At 32.8% G+C, this 25114-nt stretch overlaps 2 protein-coding genes across 3 annotated transcripts in view; one reads left to right on the forward strand and one right to left on the reverse strand.

Moving 5' to 3' along the window:
• Positions 1-19177, forward strand: part of LOC129223409 (GMP synthase [glutamine-hydrolyzing]-like) — a 70808-nt gene extending 51631 nt beyond the window's left edge. For both annotated transcript variants that reach the window (XM_054858004.1, XM_054858003.1), the window contains exons 13-16: positions 605-730; positions 5185-5303; positions 8883-9186; positions 17794-19177. In XM_054858004.1, the coding sequence (XP_054713979.1) occupies positions 605-730; positions 5185-5303; positions 8883-9186; positions 17794-17895 (651 nt within the window). In that variant the 3' untranslated portion in view covers positions 17896-19177. The remainder of the gene's footprint in view (positions 1-604; positions 731-5184; positions 5304-8882; positions 9187-17793) is intronic.
• A 4702-nt stretch (positions 19178-23879) lies between these two features.
• LOC129222129 (RING finger and transmembrane domain-containing protein 2-like) overlaps positions 23880-25114 on the reverse strand; it is a 67827-nt gene continuing 66592 nt past the window's right edge. Inside the window, 1 exon segment of the mRNA XM_054856578.1 lies at positions 23880-24071. Coding sequence (XP_054712553.1) covers positions 23940-24071 — 132 coding nt within the window. The 3' untranslated portion in view covers positions 23880-23939.

The raw sequence follows: 25114 nt of genomic DNA on the forward strand, positions 1-25114 counted from the left end.
AGCTGATTATTTATAATCAACCAGTTTTCACCTGTTAATTATCAGAAAATTGATTTTTCAATTAAAATTACTCTGTAAGATGGTTAGTTACATGCTAGCTTATCCCCCCCCCCCCCTCCAAATGTTTTTGTAAATTATATAATTTAATGAAAAAAAGTTCAGTTCTACAGAAGGTGATTAAGGAAGTGTATCATTTAAAATCATTATTATGGTTAATTAACAAATTTCCTTCACGTATTTAGCAGTAGGCAGCTAATTTGCCTTTTGTTTCTTCCCTGGGTTTAACTATGCATGGTCCTCCCATGGCAATCTTTTTATTCCTAACTGGTCCTCTTTGGTCCCCTTTTCGATTGAAAATGGTCCTCTTTTACCCTTTTCTATGGCTAAAATGTGTTGGGAGCCCTGTGTTGAATCAAAAATTCAGAAATATTGTAATTTAGCGGTTTTAAATGTGCGCTAACTTTTTATGTGTTAATGATTTAGGATTTATTTGTAAAGTTTTAAAATATACTTTATTTTTTATGGAGTAACTCATGTTTATATTTAATCTCTTTCTTGCTTTTTGAAAAAATATTTTATCTTAGTTAATATATTTCTTCCTCAGAAGAATGCACTTGTTAATAAAGTGAAGAGTAGTACTTCTGAAGAAGAGCAAACATTTCTCTTAGAACTTTCTAGGAAGCACAAAATAAGTTCAACGTTACTGCCAATAAAGAGTGTAGGAGTTCAGGTGAGTCACATTTTGTAGCATTTTGGTACTCCAGTAATCATTTGATTTCAAAATCAATTACACAATGAGCATGTAAATTTTTATGGTTGCTGACGTTACATCCATTATGAAATTTTAGTGGTAACATGATCTGTTGCTGCACCAAGTTTGAACACTTTCAGTTTGTGTTAATTTTGTATCTTGCACAAATTAATGAATTCAATTCACATTGATTTTTATTCAGATGATTTGAATTCGATTGAATTTCAAATCAGAAAAAAGGTTTAATTTATTATTAGGTAATTATTATTAGGTAAGTTTTTATTTTACTTATTCTGTTTAAAATATTTTTTTCTAATTGTTGCATGCAAATCTGCTAAATGTAATAATTTTTATCTATATTTCAAAATTTCAACATGCCTTGAAAATAGGAAGTCAGATAAGCTTCTATCGAGATATATTGAAACAGACAGGAATGAAACCATTTGTAGACAAAGACTAAAGTGAAAGCATTCTACCCTTATCAAATGCTACGTTACAAGATGACACTTTCGTACCTGCCAACTCTACTGGTTTTTCCGGGAGATTCCTGGATTTTGATCATTTCTGTTGATTGTGTATAAGATGTAAGGAGCATTTGGTTGTACTAAGAAGGAAAATAAAAAATTCTTTTATTTCCTAACTAAGAACGAAAAATCCGTCGTAAACATCTACTGTATTTTTTAATGATCTACTGGATTTTTTCCCCAGTATATGTTGGCAGGTATGCACTTTAAACTAATTTACCAATCCAGAATTATTTAAAGCATTCTATCTCAGTCCCAAACAAATACAGCCGAACCTCCATATATCGAACTTCCACATATCGAAATTTTCTATATATCGAATTCCCAGCAAATTTCTTCGTTCATTATATAGAAAATTTATTTCTATATATTGAAAAAATCTATACATCGTAAAAAATTTGGAGACATTTGTGATTTTTTTTTTCCACTTTAGACTTTTTGTCTCATGAAAAATGAAAGTTAGAGGAGAAAATTATGTTCACTAAAGGTTGCTACGGAACTCATAAGGGATCTGGGGTTGAAGGGTGTGTAGTTAAGTCGTTGTTTCATTCTAAAGTTCTTAAATTCCCTCAAGTTTATTTCAAATCTTAGTTGTCACCAGTAACACTGTAAAATCAGTTTCAAGTTATCTCTTTTGTCTGTTGATTATCATTCCTAGTCTTCTTAACTTCAGTAAAAATCATTCAAGTTAAGTAGAATGATTTTTCACTTTTCTCTCAATCACATTGTTAAAACAAAAATCCCCTAACGTTGCAATCAAGTTGAATTGCCGAAGAATATGAAGATGTATCCATGCGCAAAAATGTAATTTGTTAATTTTTTAATCATTAACTTTCATTTAATCTGATGTATAAATTATAAATTGTTTCATACGCGAAAATTAGATTTTTATTTTAATGTTTTAGGATACTTTAATTATAATAAGATCGTTTCCATATATCAAAATTTCTACATATCGAATTTTTTCCTGCCAATTTGCTACTTTGATATATGGGGGTCCGACTGTATGTGGTAGATGACTGTGTGTCAAGACAAGATAGATTTTAACTTGCTAAAGGCTATAACTCATACCAAAATCAAACGGCAACATTCATTTATCTTTTTCTATGTAAGTCAAGGTTATTTCAAACTTCGCTGATTCAAAAAATGTGTTTCATTGTTCCTACTTACTGGGGGAATAGTGAGATCGCTAATTTCAAAGAATGAACTGTTTTCTCTGGTCAGCAAATGAATTAATCAATTTTGTTAGAATTTGTGCAGAAAAACGGACCTTCTCTCTATCAGCTTATCATCCAAACTCACCCTTCAGGATTTGGATGTTCCTTGAGTTCCATGTGGGCATGTGTGTCTGTGTTAATCAGATTGAAGAAACCTTTCATGTTCCCTTATAAGACGCTGACAAAATGATTGACACTAAATATTCGGGTCACCATACTCCCAATTTCGGCAAAAAACTTCCGCTTTTCAGACATCTTTTGTTCATGACTTAAAAAGTTTTTCTCCCGACTTAATAAAAAAAAATTTTTTTTTAAATTAATTTCCCATTTTTTTCAGTGCTCATATTTGTTTTGTGAAATATGTTTTCAAAAAACATTTTTTGACAAAAACCCCCAGATTCTTAAAAATTGAAATAAGCTCCTGCAAACACCTTACTTTAATTTTAAAACTTAAGTAGGAACCCTGCATTTGAAAGTAATTGATTTCTGTATTTTTAATAATAAAAGAAGGCAACATATTTTTTTGTGTCTCACTGTACCCACTCCTCCTCTACATCTTTTAGTATTATTAGTTTTGTTTTTATTTATTTTTTTCTCTCAACTAATACGAGGTAGGGTTAAAAAGTTCCCGGAATTGGTTAATACAATTTAATTGAAAATATATATTACATTCTTACATTATTTTCCTTCAAAATACTCTCCTCCTGCATCCACACACTTATTCCAGCGTTCGTACAATTGTTGGAAACACTCCTGAAAGCCGGTTTTTGAAAGTTCTTTCAGCTGCTTCGTCGCATTTTCAATCACCTCCGATGAATTAGCAAAACGACATCCCTTCAATGCTAATTTCAGCCGTGGAAACAGGTAAAAATCTGGTGGTGCCAGATCGGGAGAATATGGTGGGTGTTCCAGAGTGGTAACATTGTCCTTAGCTAAGTACTGTTTCACCAATAGAGAGCGATGTGAAGGGGCATTATCATGCAACAAAAACCAATCATTTTCTGCCCATTTTTCAGGTCTTTTTCGTCGAATTGAATCTCGTAACCGTTTTAAGATCTCTCTGTACATTTCTTTATTTACTATTCTCCCTTCAGAAATAAATCCATAATGAATCAAGCCACGGTAATCAAAAAATACCTCCAACATTACTTTACCCCGGCTTCTGTCCAAGCGAAATTTTTGTTTTCTGGGTGAACTTTTTGACTTCCATTCAGCAGACTGCCGTTTCGTCTGAGGGTCGTAAAGAAAGCACCAAGTCTCATCCCTTGTTATAATTTTGCGCAGGAAGCTGTCGTCTGCATCAGCCATTTCAATCAAGTCCCTGGACATGGTCACTCTCATTTCCTTTTGCTCAGGGGATAACATTTTCAGAACCATGTGCAAGCAAACATGATGCATGTGAAATACCAAGTTCGGAGGCAATAGTATCGATGTTTGTTCGCCTGTCCGCACGCACAAGTTTTCGAACGCGCTCAACATTGTCATCTGTAGTGGAAGTGGAAGGCCGCCCAGTCCGAACATTATCTTCAATTGTTGTGCGACCGCCAAGGAAATGCTTGTGCCACTCGTAAACTGCCGATTTCTTCATCGCAGAGTTTCCGTATGCTTTTCTCAGCATCTCGAGTCTCTGAGGGTGATTTCTCCAGCAACACACAGAATTTAATATTGCTACGTTGCTCTAATGATGACATTACACAATTCGACGAAAGAGAAATCAGAGACTACAATATTAATACGCACGCACGAGACTAACAACATCTGCCTGTTGAACCTCATATGACCTTCACTAGCAGTGATGCCAACCTCCCAAACACAAATTTCCCTTCCAGCGAACAAATACTTGACTGTAAGCGGCTATTTCGGGAACTTTTTGACCCTACTACGTATTACAAGCAATACTACATACAACACTGTATTGCTTTAGTTTTCTGTTTTGACTGAAGAAACACAATTTGAGAATTGTGTTCACTTCAAAAATGATTTCTGAAGAAATAAACTATAAAATGGTGTATACAGTACCTGCCACTATTAAAATCACTGGATTATAAAATTAGCTGCTTTTTAAAATTAAATCTGGAAGAACAGAACCATTGCAATATCAAAACATATTAAAACCATCCTTTGATATAATCATTAGCGCTGTTTTACAAAAACATTTTTGGGCACCATAGGTATAAAATTCATAAAGAAACACTAAGAAGAAAAGGAATCGGTCTCAGAAGATGAGGAAATCTCAGTGCCATGTTTCCTCTCTTCAATAGATGTCTGAAAAGTGCTAGATGTTAACGATGTACTTAAAAGGAAAGTATAATGTTGAAAGTTACTATTAAAACATTTCCTAAACTTTCAAATTTTTGTTTAAATATTGGCGTATTGTTCTTTGATTATGACCCTTGTGCAATTAATTTTTAAAAAAGTACATCCTGTTTAAAGTATCAACTGTATTTTGAAACCCTTGAAATAAAAATAAATGAAGTAATTCACTCTGTTTTTAAAGTATTTAAACTTCAAAACCTTTCATTTTTTTAAAGTGAGTGTAAGTATGCTTGTTTATAAAATCAGTCGCTTTATAAAATTAGATGTCCTCAGACCAAATGTGATTTTAATAGGCAGCGGGCACTGTACTTCAATGTGTGCATAATCATTTGTTATATGTTTTTCAATGTTTTAATAAGCTTTCTGAAAATTTTAGGGAGATCAACGAAGTTACAGCTATGTCGTAGGTTTGTCATCCAGTTCAGAGATAAGTGATTGGGAGGATCTAATGACTTTAGCTAAAATAATACCTCGCGTTTGCCACAATGTGAACAGGTAATTTTCTTTCCAGTAAAACATATGTTTGTTCTGTTGCATGTTTTCATAAACTATGTATGCAGGAAATTTATTTTTATACATGATCGTGGCGAGTTCACAAAAGCTTTAGCCATTCCAATTGTTACATTTAATCATACTAATTCTGCCAAGTAAATAAAAGGCTTCAAGAAAGTGTTAAACGTTCCAGTAAAGTTTTAAGTAATCTGCAAATAAATAAAAATCTGTACAATAACCTTAAAAGTTCCATTAAAATAAAATAATCCTCAAATTGGGTTCGGTTGTTAATCGTCAACAACCACATTAGAATAACCTTGCAGAAAACTCACCAAGCTTCTGACGCTAAAATGCTTGTTTACTCCGCTATAAGATACATTTTTCAATTCTGAAGAGAAGAGTGGATGCATGACCTTCCATCTCAGAACGGATTTCCGTCTTGGACAAAATTTCCGAGGCGGAGGTCGGGACGGAATGAAATTCGACGACTTTCCTTCAGTTTTTACTTAAAAAAGTAATATTGAGTGTTAGAAAAATATGCTTTAATTACCGGACCATCCCTTAACCACGAATTTACATCGACATTCTTTCCTCAATGTTCCGCAATGTGCTTTTGGAGGAGTGGCTTTTAGACTCGCGCCATTTGACTTCTTTTTAGTAGCTCTTATTCACTGCATTGCAGACCATGGAGTTTCTCTCTATTCTCCCTGATTTTTCGAATTAATCGTCTCTAATTGAAAATTTAGCCTTTTCTCTTGCTATTTTCTATCATCCCTTCGTTTTTTTTTATTTGCGTTTTTTTTGGCAAACTTTACAGACATAAATGAAAATTCTGTGTGCTCTTAAAATCTCTTAGAGTTGAATCTGAATCACCGATTGAGAGTAATTGCTGACGGATGAAATGTTGATGTCACAGCAAAGGGCATCCACATACTAGGTAAAAAGGGAACTATCAGGAATTTTGAAGATTTTAATGAGAATGGGAATTTCGGAAAGAATCGGAAAATTTTCAAACTGGTGAGAAACACCGATGGGCAAAAGTTTCTGCATTTTTGACACATTTCTGGAAAAATGTTCTAAGACTTGAGGAATCACAAAATTCCAATGTCATTCATTCTAGCACTCACTAGAATGGAAATATGATGGTCGGAGCGGGGAAGAGAGAAAGGAAACGAGAAAAATAACAGCTGCATGAGTTTGCTAAAACACGCTGCTCTTGAAAAGAGGGTAAGTCTGCAAATTAACCCCCGATACAGAGGTCTTAAAAGGTTAAAATCTTGGACAATCTAGGAGAGGGGGGGGGGGGCTCCAGCATAAAGTATCGAAAAACTGACTTGAAAGCGATTTTTGAAGCTAAGGAGTAGATCGGGGTTCCTCCTCTCAAACTGTTAAAAATTTGAAAATCAAAAATGTTTTGCGTGCCTTTAATGATCTAAAAGTAGGGAGGGGGAGGTTTAAAAAAAAATCGTAAGCTGGAATCTTGGAAACACTAATTTACGCAACCTTTGGTAAATTTATGAAAGATGGTTTTGGTGTTCTAACCTGAAAATGTTTTTCAGCTGATTTATTAAAAACTATTTGAGGCTATACTAAAATGACTTAGGAGAAAGGGAATTTGGAACCCTCTCCCAAAAAGTGATTGCAATTGAACTCTTCTGTCCTTGGCAATGTCAAGAGTGGGGAGGGGGCTCTCTTTAGGTAAAATTCCAAAACTGGAGTCTTAAAAGTACAACTTTAGACCGTCTTGCGGTTCCAGGTCCCTCTTCCCCGAAAAATATTCAAAGCTGAAGTATTCAGAACTCAGCTTTAGGTAATCTTTGGAGGACTTAAGAAGAGGGAATTCGAAAGCTTTCTCTTAATACATTTTAGAACTTAAAACTTTGGTGATAAAAAAGGGGGAACCGCAAATATAAGTGAAATTTAGTAACCTGGGGGGAGGGGGGCTCTCTCCCCCGGAAAATTTTTCCATGCTAAAGTATTGAAATGCTATTTTGGCTATTTTTGAATGAGTTAAGTGTTAGGGAATTCAGGGGTCCTTCTCGAAACATTTTCGAAATTGAAGTCTTAAAACTTTGGGCTGTCTTGCCGATGTGGGGAGGGGGGTTGCTCTTTCAATAGAAAAATTAATCTTAAACACAAACTTACATTACCTTTAGTAAACACAATGAAAGGGGGTATTCCGCCACCCAGCCTGAAATATTTCGGTTTTTGAAATTTTAAGAGCTCTGTTTTGGCTATCTTTGGCTGACGTAAGGGTGTAGGAAGCTTCTTTCAAAAAGTTTCCGAAATTAAAGTATTAAAACTTTTAGGCAGTCATAAGTTATGTTTATAAGTACGGGGGGTACTATTCCTAGAAAAAAATACAAACTGAAGCCTTAGAAATTCAAATTTAGGACATTTTTAGTGAATTCAGAGAAAGGGATTTGGGAGTTCTCTTCCAAAAATTTTTTGATGCTGAAATATTTAAAACGCCACTTTAGGCTATATTTGAGTGCCTTAAGAGAAAAGTGATTTGGGGGCCCTGCCTGGGGTAAGGATTCAGTTCCCCTATTTCTTTTTTAATAAATGAGTATTGGCAAGTGTACCTCATTTAAAAAATATATCTACTTCACTGAAGTGGTTCTTTTATTGCTGTAACTTCACCACCTGCTAGTTATAAATGAATTCTTTTTCAAATAAAGACTGTAAGGTGTTAGTCCATTATCATTAGTCGCCCATACCCTTTCCCCACTTTTCCTTCTTTTCTGGTTTGTTGGCGCTACCTTGGGTAGACTTTCCGATCAGAACTGATTTATGTTGTGAAATTGAAAATCTTATGTCCCAAGCAATTTCATTGCTACCAGAAATATGCTGCAAAAAGCGAATAAACATTATGAAAGATGGAGTAAAATTTCGTTTTTAAAGCTACAATTTCAGGGAGAGCCCAGAGCGTCCCCCCCCCTCTTTCCCTAATAGTTTAGTAGGTTGTCCAATATTGTGATTTTGGAACTGTGTTTTTTTGAGTTTGAAATAATTGATGTATGAGTTCCTGAACCCCTTCTTTCCCTGAATTTTCACAAAATGTCCTACCATAGCGTTTTTTGGACTCTGATTAAAAAACATTTTGGGGGGGGGGGAGAGCCCCCAGACCCTTCGATATTGGCAGTTTTTAGGTTCTTGAAATTACAATATCGAAACGTTTAAATATTACAATTTAAAGGCTTAAAATTCAAACCAAACACAGATTCCAAAACTGGCATTGTTAAAACTCTTCAACATTTATACACATACATTTTTCCTTAAGCACGCAATTGGGGGGGGGGGGATATTTTCCGTCTTGAACACATCGTCAAACTTGCATCCATGAAGAGAAGACACTAGAGAGCAGATGTTCTGCATGGGTTTGACTAGTTTATATGACTTTGTTTTGAATATTTATATACAAATTTTATCATGTACTAATATTTTCAGTAAGTTACCGTCCTGCAGCCAGGGCTAAGGCAGAAATACAGGAAATGCACCGCCAGCTCAGTCCTCGGCTTGAATGACTGAGCTGGGGGTGTATTAATTCAAAGCAATTTATATCATGCATTTCTCTTACAGGGTGTGTTGGATTTTCGGCGAAGCAGTTCCGCATCCTGTTCATGATGTAACTCCCACTTTCCTCACCCCTCTGGTTCTGAGTACTCTGCGGCAAGTCGATTGGGTGGCTCACCAAGTGTTGCAGGCTTCAGGTTACATGGGCAGTCTGTCCCAAATGCCGATCATCCTGATCCCCATTCACTTTGACAGAGACGTAGCATCTAGAAATGCCTCTTGCCAACGCTCGGCTGTTATTCGGACTTTCATCACCCACGACTTCATGACTGGAATCCCGGCCACCCCTGGCAAGGAACTACCTCTTGAGGTATGTAAAATTTGTTAATTCTATGATTGATGGCTTGGGAAAAACCTGTGGTTATTTAATTCATATAAAGATCAAGATTGGGAAATTTTTATGGTCTCCAGCAATTAGTAGAAGCAAATTTACTAATTGTTACTCTCTTTTTTTCTTGTCGATACGTTTTATGAATCCAAAAAAAAAATTTTAAATTGCTATTGAAGCAGGGCTCCCAAATGGTCCACTTTTCCCGCCAAAGTCCGTTTTTTATGGTAAAGTCCACTTTAGACCGCTTTTTAACATTTTGGTCCGATTAGACCTCTTTTATATTGTTTTTACTTAAATATCAGATTTTAAAAGTTTTTCATTTCGTTAAAAGTTGCTGTACACCCAAACATGCCGCCGCAGCGCATGTTAAACAAGGTTCGTACGCCCATGAAAAGTTCTTGGAAAAAAGAGTCGTTTTTTGCTTGAAAACCTTGAAAAGTATGAAAAGTTTCTTTATTGCTTGAATTCTTTCAAAAACCATTGGATTGTTCTTTTAAAAATATTTCATTAGTGCAATTTTCTGAGCATATATATTCGATATGATTTATCGCGAAAAATTGCTTTCGTGTTTGAGGTTTCAATCCTTTTGCATCTTGATAATATTTTGATGCTTTTTACAATCCAAAGTGATTTTGACATATGCTACCTTAGTTTAGCTCATATTTCGTTTAGTTTTAATAATTGACGAAGGAAATATTTTGGAAATCATGGCAACATTGAACTTACTCAAACTTCGGGGAAAAATGCTTCTCTCGTTTGAAATTTCAATCTTTTTGAATCATGTAAATATTAAAATATTTTGCCCAATCGAATGTTATTTCCCCATATGCCACCTTAGATTAGCATATTTTATGTTTAATTTATTTTATGGGAAACTTGCAAACATTGAACTTGGTTCGTAAAAATTTGCTTCTCTGAGCTTTCAATCATTTTGCATCTTATAAATATTTTTATACTTACGGCAATTAGAAGTTATTTTGGCCTTCCCATTAGTTTAACTCTATTTAATTTTTATTTAAGTAACTAAAAAATTAATAATTTTTGTGGTGTTTAATTCAAATTTATTTAGTTTTGCAAACTTAATTTTTATTAAGCTTATTTTCAGTTATTACTGTTTTTTTTTGGGGGGGGGGATATTAAATTTACACAGTTGAGCACATAACATTTTAAAGTAGCGTTTGTATTTGAAACAAAGTTTAATTATATAATTTTATGAAGTTGAATTTGTGTACATCATTTCATTGTCATGATGCCTGCTAAAGGGAGGAATTTGTTTCCCCCCCCTAAAAGTTAAAGCACTCATAGCCCTGCAATCATAGAGTGTTTTTTTTAAATGTAAGCTATATGCTTTGAATGTGAAAATAATATACTTTGAAAGTAATATATTTTTAATGTGAAAATTACAATACTAAGCCTCATGTGATCTGCTTTTCTTTGTGATTGAGCATTTCAGACATTTTTAGGAAAACTTTCAATACAGTAGATCTGTTTGGTGTGTGATAGATTCATATCGGTTGAGAAGGGATATAATGCTATTAAGAAGCATTACAAGACAGAAAAACAGAAATAATTTTAAACTAAAGAAAGATGAAACACAGCTTCATCTATCCTTCAGTGAGACTACCAGCATCCCTGGTTCAATTCAAAATGTATCATTATGCCTATTTAGTTCTAAGGAGGCTGCTTTAAGTGCTGAGCTAAGTGCCTCCCCCCCCCCATCCAAATGTTCGTGTAAATAACATTATTATTCAATGGATAAAAAGATCACTTGTGCAGAAGATGATAAAGGAATTGTATCATAAAAAATCAGTATTATGGTTAATTAACAAATTATCTTCACAGATTTAGCAGCAGGCAGCTAATTTGCCTTTTGGTGCTTCCTTGGATTTAAATTGGAATGATCTTTTCAACGTCCTCTTAATAATCCTAACTGGTCCTCTTTTTGATTGAAAATGGTCCTCTTTTACCCTTTTCTAAAGCTAAAATGTGTTGGGAGCTCTGTTGAAGCATAAAAATGATAGTGTTTAAACAAAGGCTATTACAGTAAAACCTGTAAAGTTGACCACCTGTCTATGTTGACCACTTTTGTCAGGAACAGGGTTGGTAAAAAAAACGGTTTTTTTCAAAAAAACAAAAAAAAAAAAGGTTTTTTTGGTTTAAACCAGGTTTTTTTGGTTTAAACCGGGTTTTTTTGGTTTAAATACTATTTGCGAGAAAAACAATTAATTTTCGGAAGGTAATTAAGGTTCCATGTAATTAACAGTTATTCAATAGTCACATTATGCCTAATTTCTTGATTAATTAAAGAGATTAGAACAAAATCTTGTAACTAAATGAAATAACAAAAATAGCTTTCTGCGGGGAAATATTGATTGAAATGTTTGACTTGATTAACATATTAGTATGCATGTATATATAGACCCTTTATGATACGAAATACTGGCTTCATTTTTGATTTCATCAAATGAAAGCCAGATTAGGTCTTTTTTTCTACCAGAATTAGACATTCTTTTTAAAACAATATGAGTAAGTAACTTTTGTAAACTGCACAGTTTAGCAAAGGCAAAGCAAATACCAAAATTCCAATTCCAATGAACAAAAGGGGGGAAAAAAACCAAGAATTATCTGCACCCAATAGTCATAAAGCAGCATAGGTGTATAACCAATCAAAATCTTTTGAGCACACAGAATCCAAAAAAAAAAAAAAAAAAAAACCCCACCAATGGAGAGTGTAGTTTATATGTGAAAATTTGTGTATTTCTCAATCAATTTTACACATACATTTGCATTTTGTTCTGGGAATTTAAAAATTTATCTTTTAATCTTCCTACATTATAATATAAGGAACTATTATGTATCATAATATAAAGTATAAACTTTTTTTTAAATTTGATTCAAAAAATATTATTTGTGTTCACCTGCAGAACAAATCTTAATTTTTAGGTGCAAACAATTAAGTTAGACTGTTGATTACCTTACAAGTCAAAGGGAAAGTGCAAATAAATGGGCAAAAATGTCTCACCCCTACAACAGGAGTGAGCAATATAATGGATTGCATCTACAATAAAAGATTCAATCCTTAGTAAATCTTAACTAATCATGCAAATTAAGCATAATGATGGAAGTTGACTGAAATCTGCTTTATGGCACATATATGAAATAAAAAATATATTAATATTTTTTTTGATTAAAGCTTATAGTACATTTTGAAGAAGCAACTTTGCAATTTTAGTATTAATCTCTGCAACTTAGCATAAGTGGAATTTTACATTTTTCAATATGTGTGGGACAATCAATGTAAACCTGCAAAATGGATTTTTTTTTTTGGCTTAAAAAAAAAAACATTTTTTTAAAAAACCGCATGGTTTTTTTTAAAAAAACCAATCGGTTTAAACCAAACAACCCTGGTCAGGAATGGAATTAGCCCTATCTCATATAATGAAGGAAAACCTCTGTAACTTGACCACCTCTTCACATGGGCGGATTTATGGGGGGGCAGAGGGGGGCAATGCACCCCCAGTTTTGGGAAAACTTTATGTAGTAACAACACATCTTCCAAAAATAAAAAAAAATCATTTTTTTTCTTGAATAGTTCAGAAGAGCATGGGTGGGTTTATAGTGGGAGGGGGGCATAGGAGCAATACCCCCCAGCTTTGAGAGGACTTTATATAGTAACAACACATCTTCCAAAATCTTAAAACAAAAAAATCATTACTTTTTTCTTTTTTGAATTTTTTAATGAAAATAAAGAGAATAGTGAATGTCATTTTCTGATGGGAGAAAAGAAAAGAAAAAAAAAAACGAACATTAAATACAAATAGCGCAGCTGTCACTGGGGTGCTGAAAATGTGTCTAAATTCAGTATTTTGGACTGAAAACCATTTGGGCAAGTGTATGAAAATGTAGGCTAAACAAGCTGTCCTTTAAGCTGCAACACTTATAATAATTGACGATTATTTTAACAAATTAGAGCCTAAAACAAAGGGAGGAAAACTCCCCCTCCCCCCATTCGCGCTAACAGAACGATCTACACGTTATGATTTGTGTCCACATTTAAAATATATTTGTGCATAATATTTATGTTAGTAGATTAATTGACTTTTTAAGAGATTCTAAAAAAGTTTTTTTTTTTTTTGAGAGAGAGAGGGAGAGAGAAATTTAATTCTATCCCAAACTGAATAAATTTCAGTTATCCGAGTGTTCTGATTAATTGAATCTTTTTACTTTGAGGGAAAGTACAATTTTACTTGCTTCATAAATACTGTTTAAAAAGTAAGGTAAGTCATAATCATCTAAGTCTAAGTGAGTCAGTCCTTGTCATTATTGAAATCTAAATGATTGTGTCATCAAAAGTTTTGGAAAAATTTACTAAAATTTTATAAAAATCTATAAAAACCTAACAAAGATTGGTAAAATCGTAAAAATCCTTTAATCGTAAAAACTGACGAATTTTTGTAAAAATTACAAAAAAATCAAGCAAAAATCTGCAGGTAAGAGTGAATTACAAACAGGGCTGAATTTGCCTATAAGATAAACAAGCTATTGCTTAGGGCCCATGCTTTGAAGTGAGTCCCTAATCCCCCCCCCCCCCCCCAAAAAAAAAATTGCATGATTCGTTCCTTAAAAAATGGAAGTTGGTTGAAAAAACTAATTTCATTTTCAAGTGTTTGAATATTTGGAAACGTATGGCTACAAACCTTAAATTTTAAAATTTCTAACAAATGGTAAAGGAAGAGGAATGTCAAAATTTGTCAAATTCAGCTCCTTGCCACATCCTGCATTAAAAATAAAAATCATGGTTCTCACGTTTGTAACATATTATTCGAAATAAATTTTTGTGACTCACATGTTTCATATCTTGCTAGTTATTCAATCTCGATTGCAGTATTTTGGAAATTCTTTTGTATTGATTGCTTTTATCTTACTTCTATTGCATATTGTTAATCTGTTTAGCCCGAAAAAAAAAAATGATACACTATCTCTATTCCTTTTCATTTTCTGAACTACTTAAATTTAAAAAAGGTTGCTGTAATGAGAAATCTATAGTTTATTTTTTCTTTCAAACTTAAAATGGCTGTTTCTTAGAAAGTTTGAACAATACTGTACAACTGTATAATTTAGTTATCAATTTCTATGTCTGTCCCATTAACTTTTATAAGGCTTCAAAATGCAGAATTTTATGTCCATTTTACAAAATTTCCTCCGGGGGAGAAACCCCCGGGACCCCTTAAATCGAGATATTCAATTTCCCACTTAAAAGGGAGCCCTGTGTCACTCTCTTAATACCAGCTCCCTCTCTAAAGGCAATACAAAAAGGGCAGCATTAAACACACATTAATGAAAACAACACACAAAAAAGTAAAGCATGGACATGCATCACAGACAGCAGACAAAAGCATAAGGGTGGGGGTTATAAAAATGTTGCTCAAAAAAAAAAAAAATCCTGCCCTCCCAGGAACTCAGTCGTAAATCCGCCTATGCCTCTTCATCTTGACAACCTGTCTATCTTGACCACTAATGTACGCCAAATTTGGTCTGGAGTATTGTAAAAAAACCTTTGTAAGTTAACCACTTGGTTTATTTTTTATAACTTTCTTCGGCATATTATTTTATTATTTATTTATTTATAATAATAATAATTTTTTTTGATACTTTTCAAAGAATGTTTTTAATGCTTTGATTACACACTAGCATTTTACTAACTAAACAGCAGCATAAAGCTTATTCTGCTCTTTATTCTCCAAACTTGTTTTTCATTTGTTGTTCTATTTGAGATAGCTTTTTGTACTCTATTCAATGAAAATAGGTGTCAGTAGAAAAGTTTAAAGTTTTTTCTTTCAGTTGCAATACTTTGCGGCAACACAGGAATTTAGGTACGCAGATCTGGGCCTGCTAATGAGTAACGAGTAAAGTTACATGTTTCTGGTGCAAGGGATTAAGAGATAGGATATGTTAATTTTGCCTTTATGAACTGGGAGAGTCGAGCTTGTTGATCTTTGTGCTATAAGTTTTACATAAAAAGGCTTCAAAAAGAAAGTTAGTGGAACTTGAGATTGATAAAAAGTATGAAATATTAAAAGTAATTGAAAATGGAGAAAGCTAGAGAAAATTAGCTGGCATATATGGAATTTCGAAAACTACAGTGTCTAATATAGTTAAAAACAAGGGGAAAATAACAAAAGTATTTGAATAGTATATTTAATTATTGTTTCAATTTCAATAAAATTAAACAATGAAAGTGGTGCTGAACAGAAAGAGTAAGGGTGAATTCCTCAAAAAAGATGAATACATGGTGCAAGAAATGATAAAAAAAAAAAAATTACCACCCTTTATAAGTTGACCATCTGTCTAAGTTGACCGCCAAAGTACTGCACCGCGAGCGATCAACTTACACAGGTTTCACTGTATAACTAATTAGTGACATTAACTCTAATTGTATGATCAAATATTAATTATGTGAAGAGCCGATTGTTATATTTCAAGGGCTCGGGGCAAGAACATAATCGCATCCTGATGTGAATTTTTCAGTAAGTCAATTTCAAACTTATAAAGTATATTTAGAATTTTGCATAGGGATTATACATTCTATGTTCTGCAGTAATAAAACAAAATATGTTTTTTGCCAAATGACACAATCCATTGTCATGTTTATTTCAATTTTAGTTATGATAAAAAATTTTTTGATCATATTTCTGCCCGGAGCCCTTCATTTCTAAGAGGAATGTTTGCTGAAAAGTTAAGTCTCTGGTTATCTTTATTGGTTCTAAACAATAGGGCTGGGTGATGCATCGCGAAAAACCAGTGTATATCCCAATCATTAAACCGGCTTAGAATTTTCCTCTTAACTGATGCATCAATACCGCACCAACTACAAATTCAAGCACCGATGTGCGGATATGGATCCACGATTGTTGCAGTTTAAATCTCTTATTTTTTTTCAAAATGCTGGTGAATGTCCTTCTTCAATAATTTTTTTCTGACGATTCAGTAAGTTTGGAGACTGCATTGGGAACTTGCCTTTTTTGAAACGTTTTTCTTTTTAGATAATGATTTATAATGTATCTTCTCAAACGGTATGACTATATTACTAGTGTATAAGAAGATACATCATAGGACACTTTCAAAAATTCACATTTTTATGGATTTCACGAGAAATAAGAGATTAATTGTTCTGTAGCTTTCGTCACATAAAAAGCATTCTCCGGCTATCATTTTTCAGTTCGACTATGCAGTTAGGGGATCAGCAACAAATTCAGGAAAACAAATGTTTTTTGATCATTCCTTATAGTAAATAGCTAAGAATAAGCTGTAAATTTCAGCCATTAATTAGTTTACTATATACAATTATTTTACATAACTTTACAGAAAGTATCACTGATATTCATGAAAATATAAGCATTTCTTTCAAAACTACGAATTTTATGTGAAGGTTTTTGTCTTGTAACACGCCAAGTTTTCCATCAGAACTTAATCAACTTTCCGAACACTTGAGAGCATACAAAAAAAGTATAATACTAAATTTTGAAATTGAAGTGTTGAAAATTTGATGAAATTTAAAGTAATTTTTTACTGTGCATGCGCAAAAAATAGCAATTTATAACTTTCATAATTTAAAACCTAACTAGGTTCCCCTGCTCACAGTAAAATTCCAGTTCAATATCTTAAATAATCAGAAAGTTATCAACAATCTAATGCAAATAATAAATCTCAATAACTCTTGGATAGGCTACGAATCAAGACAGATTGTAGCAAAAAAAAATCTATTTTTATCATGAATCACAGTAACCGATTGCTAGCAAATGTTGCGAATTACCCCTGAGGATTCGTCTCCTATCCAGGATTTGTACTCCTCCTGAAATTTAATCTTTTCTTCTAAGGGCCCTTAAGACTCCTGAATTTTTGTTTTAACACCCCTCCTGATTTTCCCCCTCTCCTCCTGAAAATGATTTTTACTAATAAAAGTGCTTCATCAATCTCAAAATAAAACTTTAACAATCGCTAATTTTAATTCCATGTTGTTAGGCGGCCATATTGAAGACTGGTGCAGCTAGAGCCAATCAAAAATCTCATATTATACAGAGAACCCAGTGCTTTTTGCGAAGACATGGGGTATGTTCGAACCGACAGACCGGTTAACCGGTCTGTCTCTTTGAACAGTCTGTTCAAACATGACCATTACATTTACTGATCGTAACTGCCACTAGAGAACCAACGAAGAGCATGTCCTAGGTTTTGTGTTAACAGCTATTAAGCGTATTTTCTTTATTGCAGTTTAGTAGTGCTATTGCTATTTTGTAGTATATTTAGGCACACATGCTAAAAATAACTCAAAAATATGCATTTTCAAGCGTATGAAACGGATTCGATGCAAATGTGGAATGTCATTCTGCTTTTTGTTCCCTTTCAGTGGTAACTGAAGTTTGTTTAAATTGAAATATATTTTTCATTAAATACATTGAAATAATTTTATAGCATGTGTGTAAATTCAAAATTATTGCTTGGAAAGTTATCAATAATTGTAATTTTATGTGATCTCCAAAAAGAAACATGACTTTCTTTTCAATGCATGAAAACTGTTCATTGCAGGTAATACAGAAAATGGTGACAGAGATGGCAGATGTTCCAGGCATCTCCAGGATTCTGTATGATTTAACCCCAAAGCCTCCTGGTACTACCGAATGGGAATGAGAAGAAAATTAGATTTTAAAAAATTATAATTGTGTGGGCTTATATTTTGGATTGCATTGGGAAAGAGTGTACATACAAAGCCTTAACTTTTAATATACACATAGTTAAAATATTACGAAAAAGTTATTTTGAAACATTTTCAAAATCAACTGTTTTTAATTTTATGCAAACAATAAAATCGAGATTCTTTTTGGAAAGTTATTGAAATGCATTGGTGTGTTGTAATATCCTTCTTCCATTGTTCCGTCTTTCTGTTTGTATTTGAATAATTTCATTATCACTTCATCTTATGTGTGTTTCATACATTTCATCCTAATGCTTCATATGTACTTGAGGTTAACGGTCTCCTTTTGTAGAGTATTTTATAAATTATTTAACCATCACATGTCAATTTATGCCATAGTTAGAATAATACTTCCTAACCTTCACTGGGCACAAAGTGATCCAATTTTTATTTTCAGATTTTATGTACTTGTGTTTTTCATATAAACTAAGTTTTTTTTTAAACAACATTTTGATGAAAATGCATCTCTGGGAGATAATACATCCTTTACGATGTGCTTAAACATAAAAGTTACAAAATGTCCACAAGTTTATAATTTTCTCATGAATGTAAACCTTTTTGGCATTGTTCTCTGTTCATGATGGAGGATTTGTAGCTTAGACTGGAATGCCTCTAGCTTTTTCTAAGGCTATTCTGGTCGCTAATTTAACTAAAAATAGTGTTGCTTAAAAAATAATAAAATTAAAAAAAAGAAAAATAAATAAATAAATAATTAAAAAAAAGCAGCCCCTCCCCCTCCCAAGTTATTAAAAAAGAAAAAAAAATTGAAAGTAGTGGTATCACCAGTGATAGTGCCCAGTCAAGGGTTAAACAACATAATGGAATAGAATTATTAAATTATATTAAAATATTCGTTAAAAGAAACATTCGCACGTGGACTTTATTTGATTATTTATTTTGCATATAAATATTTATATTCAATATAAAAGTGGTTTATGATTACATTTGACTTTCATTCTACAGAATTAAGTTAAAACATACATCTTTTTGTTCTTCAAGAACTTTGGAAAGAAGGATATCCACTGAGAGTTGAAATTTTTAAAAATAAAATAATTAAAACTATTATATAATAGGAGCTTGATGCCATACTATGACAATAAGCCTGTGTAAAATGTTTATAATGTGTGCATGAATTTTGCACTTTGTAAATAAAGTGATCAATAAATCAGAAAAACTAACTGTTACAGCAGACACTTTGTTAATAAAAAGTTTGCTATATTTGTGGTTAATGGTTCTTCATTCACACCTGTAGCTTTTGTAAGGATTGATTTCATTAGGGGGGTGTACGTGACTAATTATCGAAATTGAATACGTGGAAATAATCATACTTTTTTTTTCCTTTTAGATTTCAGCATAAATTCGTATTCATTCTGTGCAAATGCTCAATGCCAGCAGTTCCAGCCTTTTATTTGGAATGTCAGGACCTCATTTTTGCCAAATTAAGCAACTCTTTACCCCACATGCGTATTGTCAGTTTTCCACGAGAAGGCACTCGACTCTGCCTTTGTCACATGGTATCCAATGATTCTATTTCGGCAGAAGGCATATTCAAACTAGCATTTTTTTTTTTGTAAAAGCAGCAGTTTTCAAAATGTATGAATAACGAAAGTAGCAACAGACAAGTGAAGCAAGTGGTGCTAAGGACACTGACTTTTTTTAGGGTTTTCCCACAGGCCCTCAAAAGTCCCTATTTTCAAATATTGTCTGTAGGGGGTCCTTCTAAAAGCCATATTAGGCTAAAGCCCTAAAAATTAATCAAAGGCCCTATTTTTTAGGACTTGTGTCATTCTATGTCAAATCAACGATTTTTTTAAAAAACTTGCCAGCAGTGTTTTAAAATGTTTATTTGAAGTTCTATGAGAGTAATAGAGTTGTTTAATAACTTATTTTAAAAATACTTAAATGGTCTTTAATTTTATATACAGTAAACTCCCGATTATCTGCAGAATAGGGTGGCACGGTAACCACGAATAACCTAAGTCCTAGATAATCGACAAAGTGAAAAACGAAATTCATCTAACAGCTTTAGATAGATCAATGATATTTGTATAAGACTGGATAATCATGAGTTTACTGTGTAGCTTATTATCAGGGAAAAACTTTTTTTCAAAATTTCAAATAATGTCCTTCAAATTTTTTTTTTTTTGAAAAAAATATGATCTTAAATGTATTTTAATACATCCAACATTTTTCAGGGTGCAACTATGAATGATTTAGCAGTTATGGCAAATAATGTGGGGAAATTTTTGCAATTTTTGTAAAACTTCGTTTTCTCATGTTTTATGAAAGCAACAGAGTTTTATAATTGCTCATTTTAAAGAAAATTACATGAACTTTAGTTTGTAACCTGAGAAATTTTTGAGAAAAAGTTTTCCACAAAATTTTAAAATATAGGACACTATCTCAAAAATTCTACAATTTTTTAAAATTACTGTTTGATTTTTAATGCTTATATTTATAACAATGTTCAAAAGTATTCTGTGGAGCCATTCAGCAGTTAAGAAAAAGTTTTAGCAAAAATTGCAGTAATGTATCTTATATTATTTGTTGTAACTGATGATCCTTTCATGGTCCCTTCGCTGTATTCATTTAAGTACAATAGAACCATGTGTTTTTTTTCCAAAAATTTTAAGTTCAAAATTTTTAAAGATAGTGTCTTAACATTTTATGAAAAAAATAAAAACTCAATTATTCAAGTTACATAGACAATGCGCATGTAATTGTCTTTAAAATGAGCTAACATACAACTAACTCTATAGTTTCAATAGAACTTTAATTATAGCATTTTAAAACACTGCTGTCAAGTAAAGAAAAAATTGCTTTTTAACGCGTTTCAAAAATTACTCATCATTTAAGAGGATAAAAAAAAAAAAAAAATTTTAAGACATCAAAGATAATTGGCGTGAAGTGGCCCCAAAAAGCTTAAAAAGGTGCCATTAAAAAGCCTATTTTTTATCTGCTGGAAGAGTGGGAACCCTGGTTTTTGCATATTAAAATGCATGCCAGAGTTAAGGTTGTCTCATTTACAAATGCGGGGATATGTTTATCGATCACCCCCACGCAAAATTAAACTTTGAGAAGGCAGGGCGAAGTGTCTTCTCGTGGAAAACTGATAATATTCGTGCTTGAGACACTTTGTGCGTAATAATGCTTGTATAAAATAGGGGTAACTTTTTTTTGAGCAATCACGGTTGCTTATTGTCCTCACTTGACCGCTCTTGGCGTTTGGTTCCCTTTTCAGCTTGGACCAGGGGCCTCTGCAGCACCACCGTCCTATGGAGGCGCGGCTTCTCCTGGTCGGAGGCGTCCATGTCTTATACATACACTCACACGCCTACGTGCATACACACAAGTCTACACACACAACTATGCACACGTAACCGCCTAGGAGGAGGGGCAGGCTTGGGGGACAAGAGCTGTTTCTAGAAACAATAACTCCAATGATTAGGGTCCTGTCGCAGTTCGTGATTGCGGAAAACATAATTTGAATTAAAAATTTCAGAATTCAAATTAGTTTTCTTTTTTTTTTCATTTATTTTTGCAAAAACTTATCAATACCTCAGAGCCAAATGGCCCCATGATTTGTCTTTGCTTTGTGTCATGGATAATGTCAATTGTTCACATATGCATCTTTAAAGAGCAGCATGTGAACAAGCGTCATATTTCAAGGAAAATCTACTAATGAAACATTTACATATATACCAATTAAATTGAAGGTTTGTAACCTATACTGTTTCATTTTAAATTGTATGGTAATGTATTGCTTATGGTAATATCTAATGCTTTTTAAGCATCATACTACTACGAAAATGTTATAAACTGCCGTTTTCAGCCCCTCCAAAAAATAGGGGAAAACGAGAGAAAGAGACATCTCTCTCTCTGAAAGCGCTCTTCCAAAATCTTCTATGGTGCAATTTGTGTTAAGACCCCTCTCCCCATTGAGAGCATACCTGCAAATGAAACATAGAACGATAGTAACCTTTCAGGGTTTTGTTACTTTTCATCCTATATTTTCAGGGTTTAGACTTAGTCACTATCACCCCTCAAAGTTGAATGTGCATACAGAGGCTCCCAAAAGTGTTCGTACACCTACGACTTTCAATGAAATAGGCCCTGATCCATTGGTTAGAATTAATATTTCGGAATATGTATTTTATTATAAGATCTATGATCTATTTTTAACAAAACTACACAAAAAGTTTTAATAAAACACTAAAACTTAATTTTTTAAAAATCAAAAACCAAAAAGTTACGGAAATTTTATCTCACAAAAGTCTTCGTACACTTTGAAAAAATGTCAAAAATTAGTAAATAATCTAACTTTTTACTAAGTTATTATTTAGTGGGATATCATGCAATAACAACAACAGCATTTAAACGTCTGGGAATAGATTTCATTGTTTCTTTCTTTCTTTTTTTGTGCAATTTCTGAGTAAGTGTTCAGCCGCACTACGAGTCTTACTGTTTCTAGTTCGCTTTTCGTTTCAATGGTGTATTTTCGTAATCTAGCCACCAGATATCTCCAAATATGTTCCATTAAGTTTAAATCTCGCGATTGAGGAGATATTTCCAAGCTTAAGGACAAATTTTGAGGCACCAAACGCGAACGTGTTCTTATCGTTATCTTGATAAGAAACAAAGTTGTTTCCGATTACCAAATTTTGGGGTAATAGTTTTAAATTGCTTTTTAAAATATTTAAATGAACAGCATAATTCATTATTTCATCAAAAAATTCCAAATTTCCAAGTCCTGATGCTGAGATGCACCCTCACACAAGAACATCTTCACCGTTCTGATTAACCGATCCAACTAAGTTCTTAAGATTAAATTCCTCTTTTTTTCTTTCATTTACAGTTATACAACAATTTAACCCAAAATGTTGAATTTATTTTCGTCTATAAATAAGACGTTGTTCCAAAACGTATTGAGCTTATTTAACATTGGTTTTACGACGGAAAGTGTAATCTTACTGTTTTTCGCACGAACAAGAAAATTTCTGCGGGAAGAGTCCCATTTAATCTAGCTAATCCGAGAACTTTTCGAACAATTTTAGGTAAAAATTAAACGTAAAATGTTTCATTCAATTCTGTAGAAACTTTTTCAGTTCTGAAATGTGTATTTTTCATATTTTTTTTAACTGTAAACCTCCGATCACGCTTTGTTAACTTTGCCAGTTGACCTTTTCTTACCTCGTTTTCGATCCGATTCTTGTCTTTAAAGCATTTTATCAAGCCCTTCACTATAGAATGGTATAAATTAACCAATTTAGAGACATTTCAAATCAATTTACGGCTACTGTGAGGGAAAAAACCAAATTACGAATCGTGTTTGTTGTTTTTTACGCATACCTGCCATTTTAAAATAATAAGCAGAATATTAGGGAATAAAAACACAAAAAAATCAAGTCAAATGACTTTACAGTATCATTACAATGCAAAAATAATAAAAAAAAAACACATATGATAATTTTAATTATGAATTTATTCGAAACTATTTCAGTGTACGATGACTTTTGTGGCGTATTTTTTCTGTCTCTTCGTTTTTTTGACAAATTTCAAAAAAAAAAAAAATCAGGCAATATTCCAAAAAAAAACTACTGGGTTTTATTCACAATGGCATAGGAATGGTGTGAAAAAAAAATGGACTTCATATTCGAATTCAGTTTTGCGTTATTTTGGTTTTACTACAAAATTTCAAGGTGTACGAACACTTTTGGGAGCCACTGTATATCTCCTCTTTGTGTATTACTTGTTAAATTATCTATTAATAAATATATTTTATTCAACAAGCACACAAGAAAAGCAACGGGAAGATGAAATTAACAGCAATTTGATTTTAGTATCTGGTATTGAAAATTTGTGCAATCTGCCACAGTTGATATGGTAACCTAAATTTGATACAATAATATACAAATATGTCGTAAACAAAAGGAATTTATTAACAAATGACCAGTTTTCACAGCAATATTGGTTTGGCATATTAAAATATCTGGTGTAAGAGGGTAGTGGATCCATCTCTCCAAGTTGGATCATCAGCAATCTGGGCTCTACATATAGGACATGTACGTTCTCTGTCAAACCACAGGGCAACACATTCTTCACAGAAGATATGCTATAAATTAAAGAAAAAGAAACAATTTATTACATCCATGTCAAACTTGAATGTTCAATATATATAGATAGATAGATAACTTAATATGATAAAAATACTTTCACATGTAATTTAAGAGAACAAGCCAAATTTATTAAATCGAAATGGAGCTTAACATTTGGAAGAAGCTTAATATATCATTTTAATAACACTTTATTTTACAGTAGAGAAATGAATGTTGATTCGTATTATTTCCTTATACAAGTTTATCAATGACCACTGTAAGTTCAGGATTGGTAATTAATAGTAGTACAAGGTACTTTTGACATTAAAAGAAAAAACCTCAGTAGTATGACTTAAGAAACTACTGTTTGACCATGGATTGTATGTAATTTGGAAATCTGCCAAGTAAAGACGATTCCATCTGAATGGATCTAGCAGGGGAGAAGGGAAAATAATGATAGGATTTTGGTGCACGCGTTTTATAATGTCACTGGTGCCTTATTCATTTATTGCATTCTCTAAAATAAAATAAGGGAAAACAAAAATAGTTTCCATGGAAACACCAAAAAGAAAAAATATTTTCATTTCGTTCAGGAACGTAAAAGCAAAATGGTAAGCTCAAAACTTTGTAAATAAATAAATCAATTAGTTTTTGCCGTGAGAATATAGATCGAATATACTTTAGATTTAAAAAATGTTGCTGTGAGCAAATTTTCATTTTTAAAAACTAAGGCTAAATAATAGAGGGGCAAAGGTGCACATCTGAAACAAATCAACTAACATCCCTATAAACTAATAGATGTGTCCATTTCCGCCTATAAACCGGACATTAGCCTTTCCATGTAATCGATGGTCAAACAGTAGTAAACCTTAAACAATAAGAGTAACATAAGAATTTTTTTAAAGAAGAGTTTTTTCTTCAAATGTTAGGTGAACATATATAGGTATGGGCCAAGGCGAACAAAAATGAGTAAGTGGGCCGCACGTTGCCCTAGAATTGGACCAGACTGCATCAATTTCAGAAGCAAAAAGAATTGTACTACAAGAGCATATTAAGGGCT

This window comes from Uloborus diversus, chromosome 5, assembly GCF_026930045.1.
Source record: "Uloborus diversus isolate 005 chromosome 5, Udiv.v.3.1, whole genome shotgun sequence".
Taxonomy (NCBI): domain Eukaryota; kingdom Metazoa; phylum Arthropoda; class Arachnida; order Araneae; family Uloboridae; genus Uloborus; species Uloborus diversus.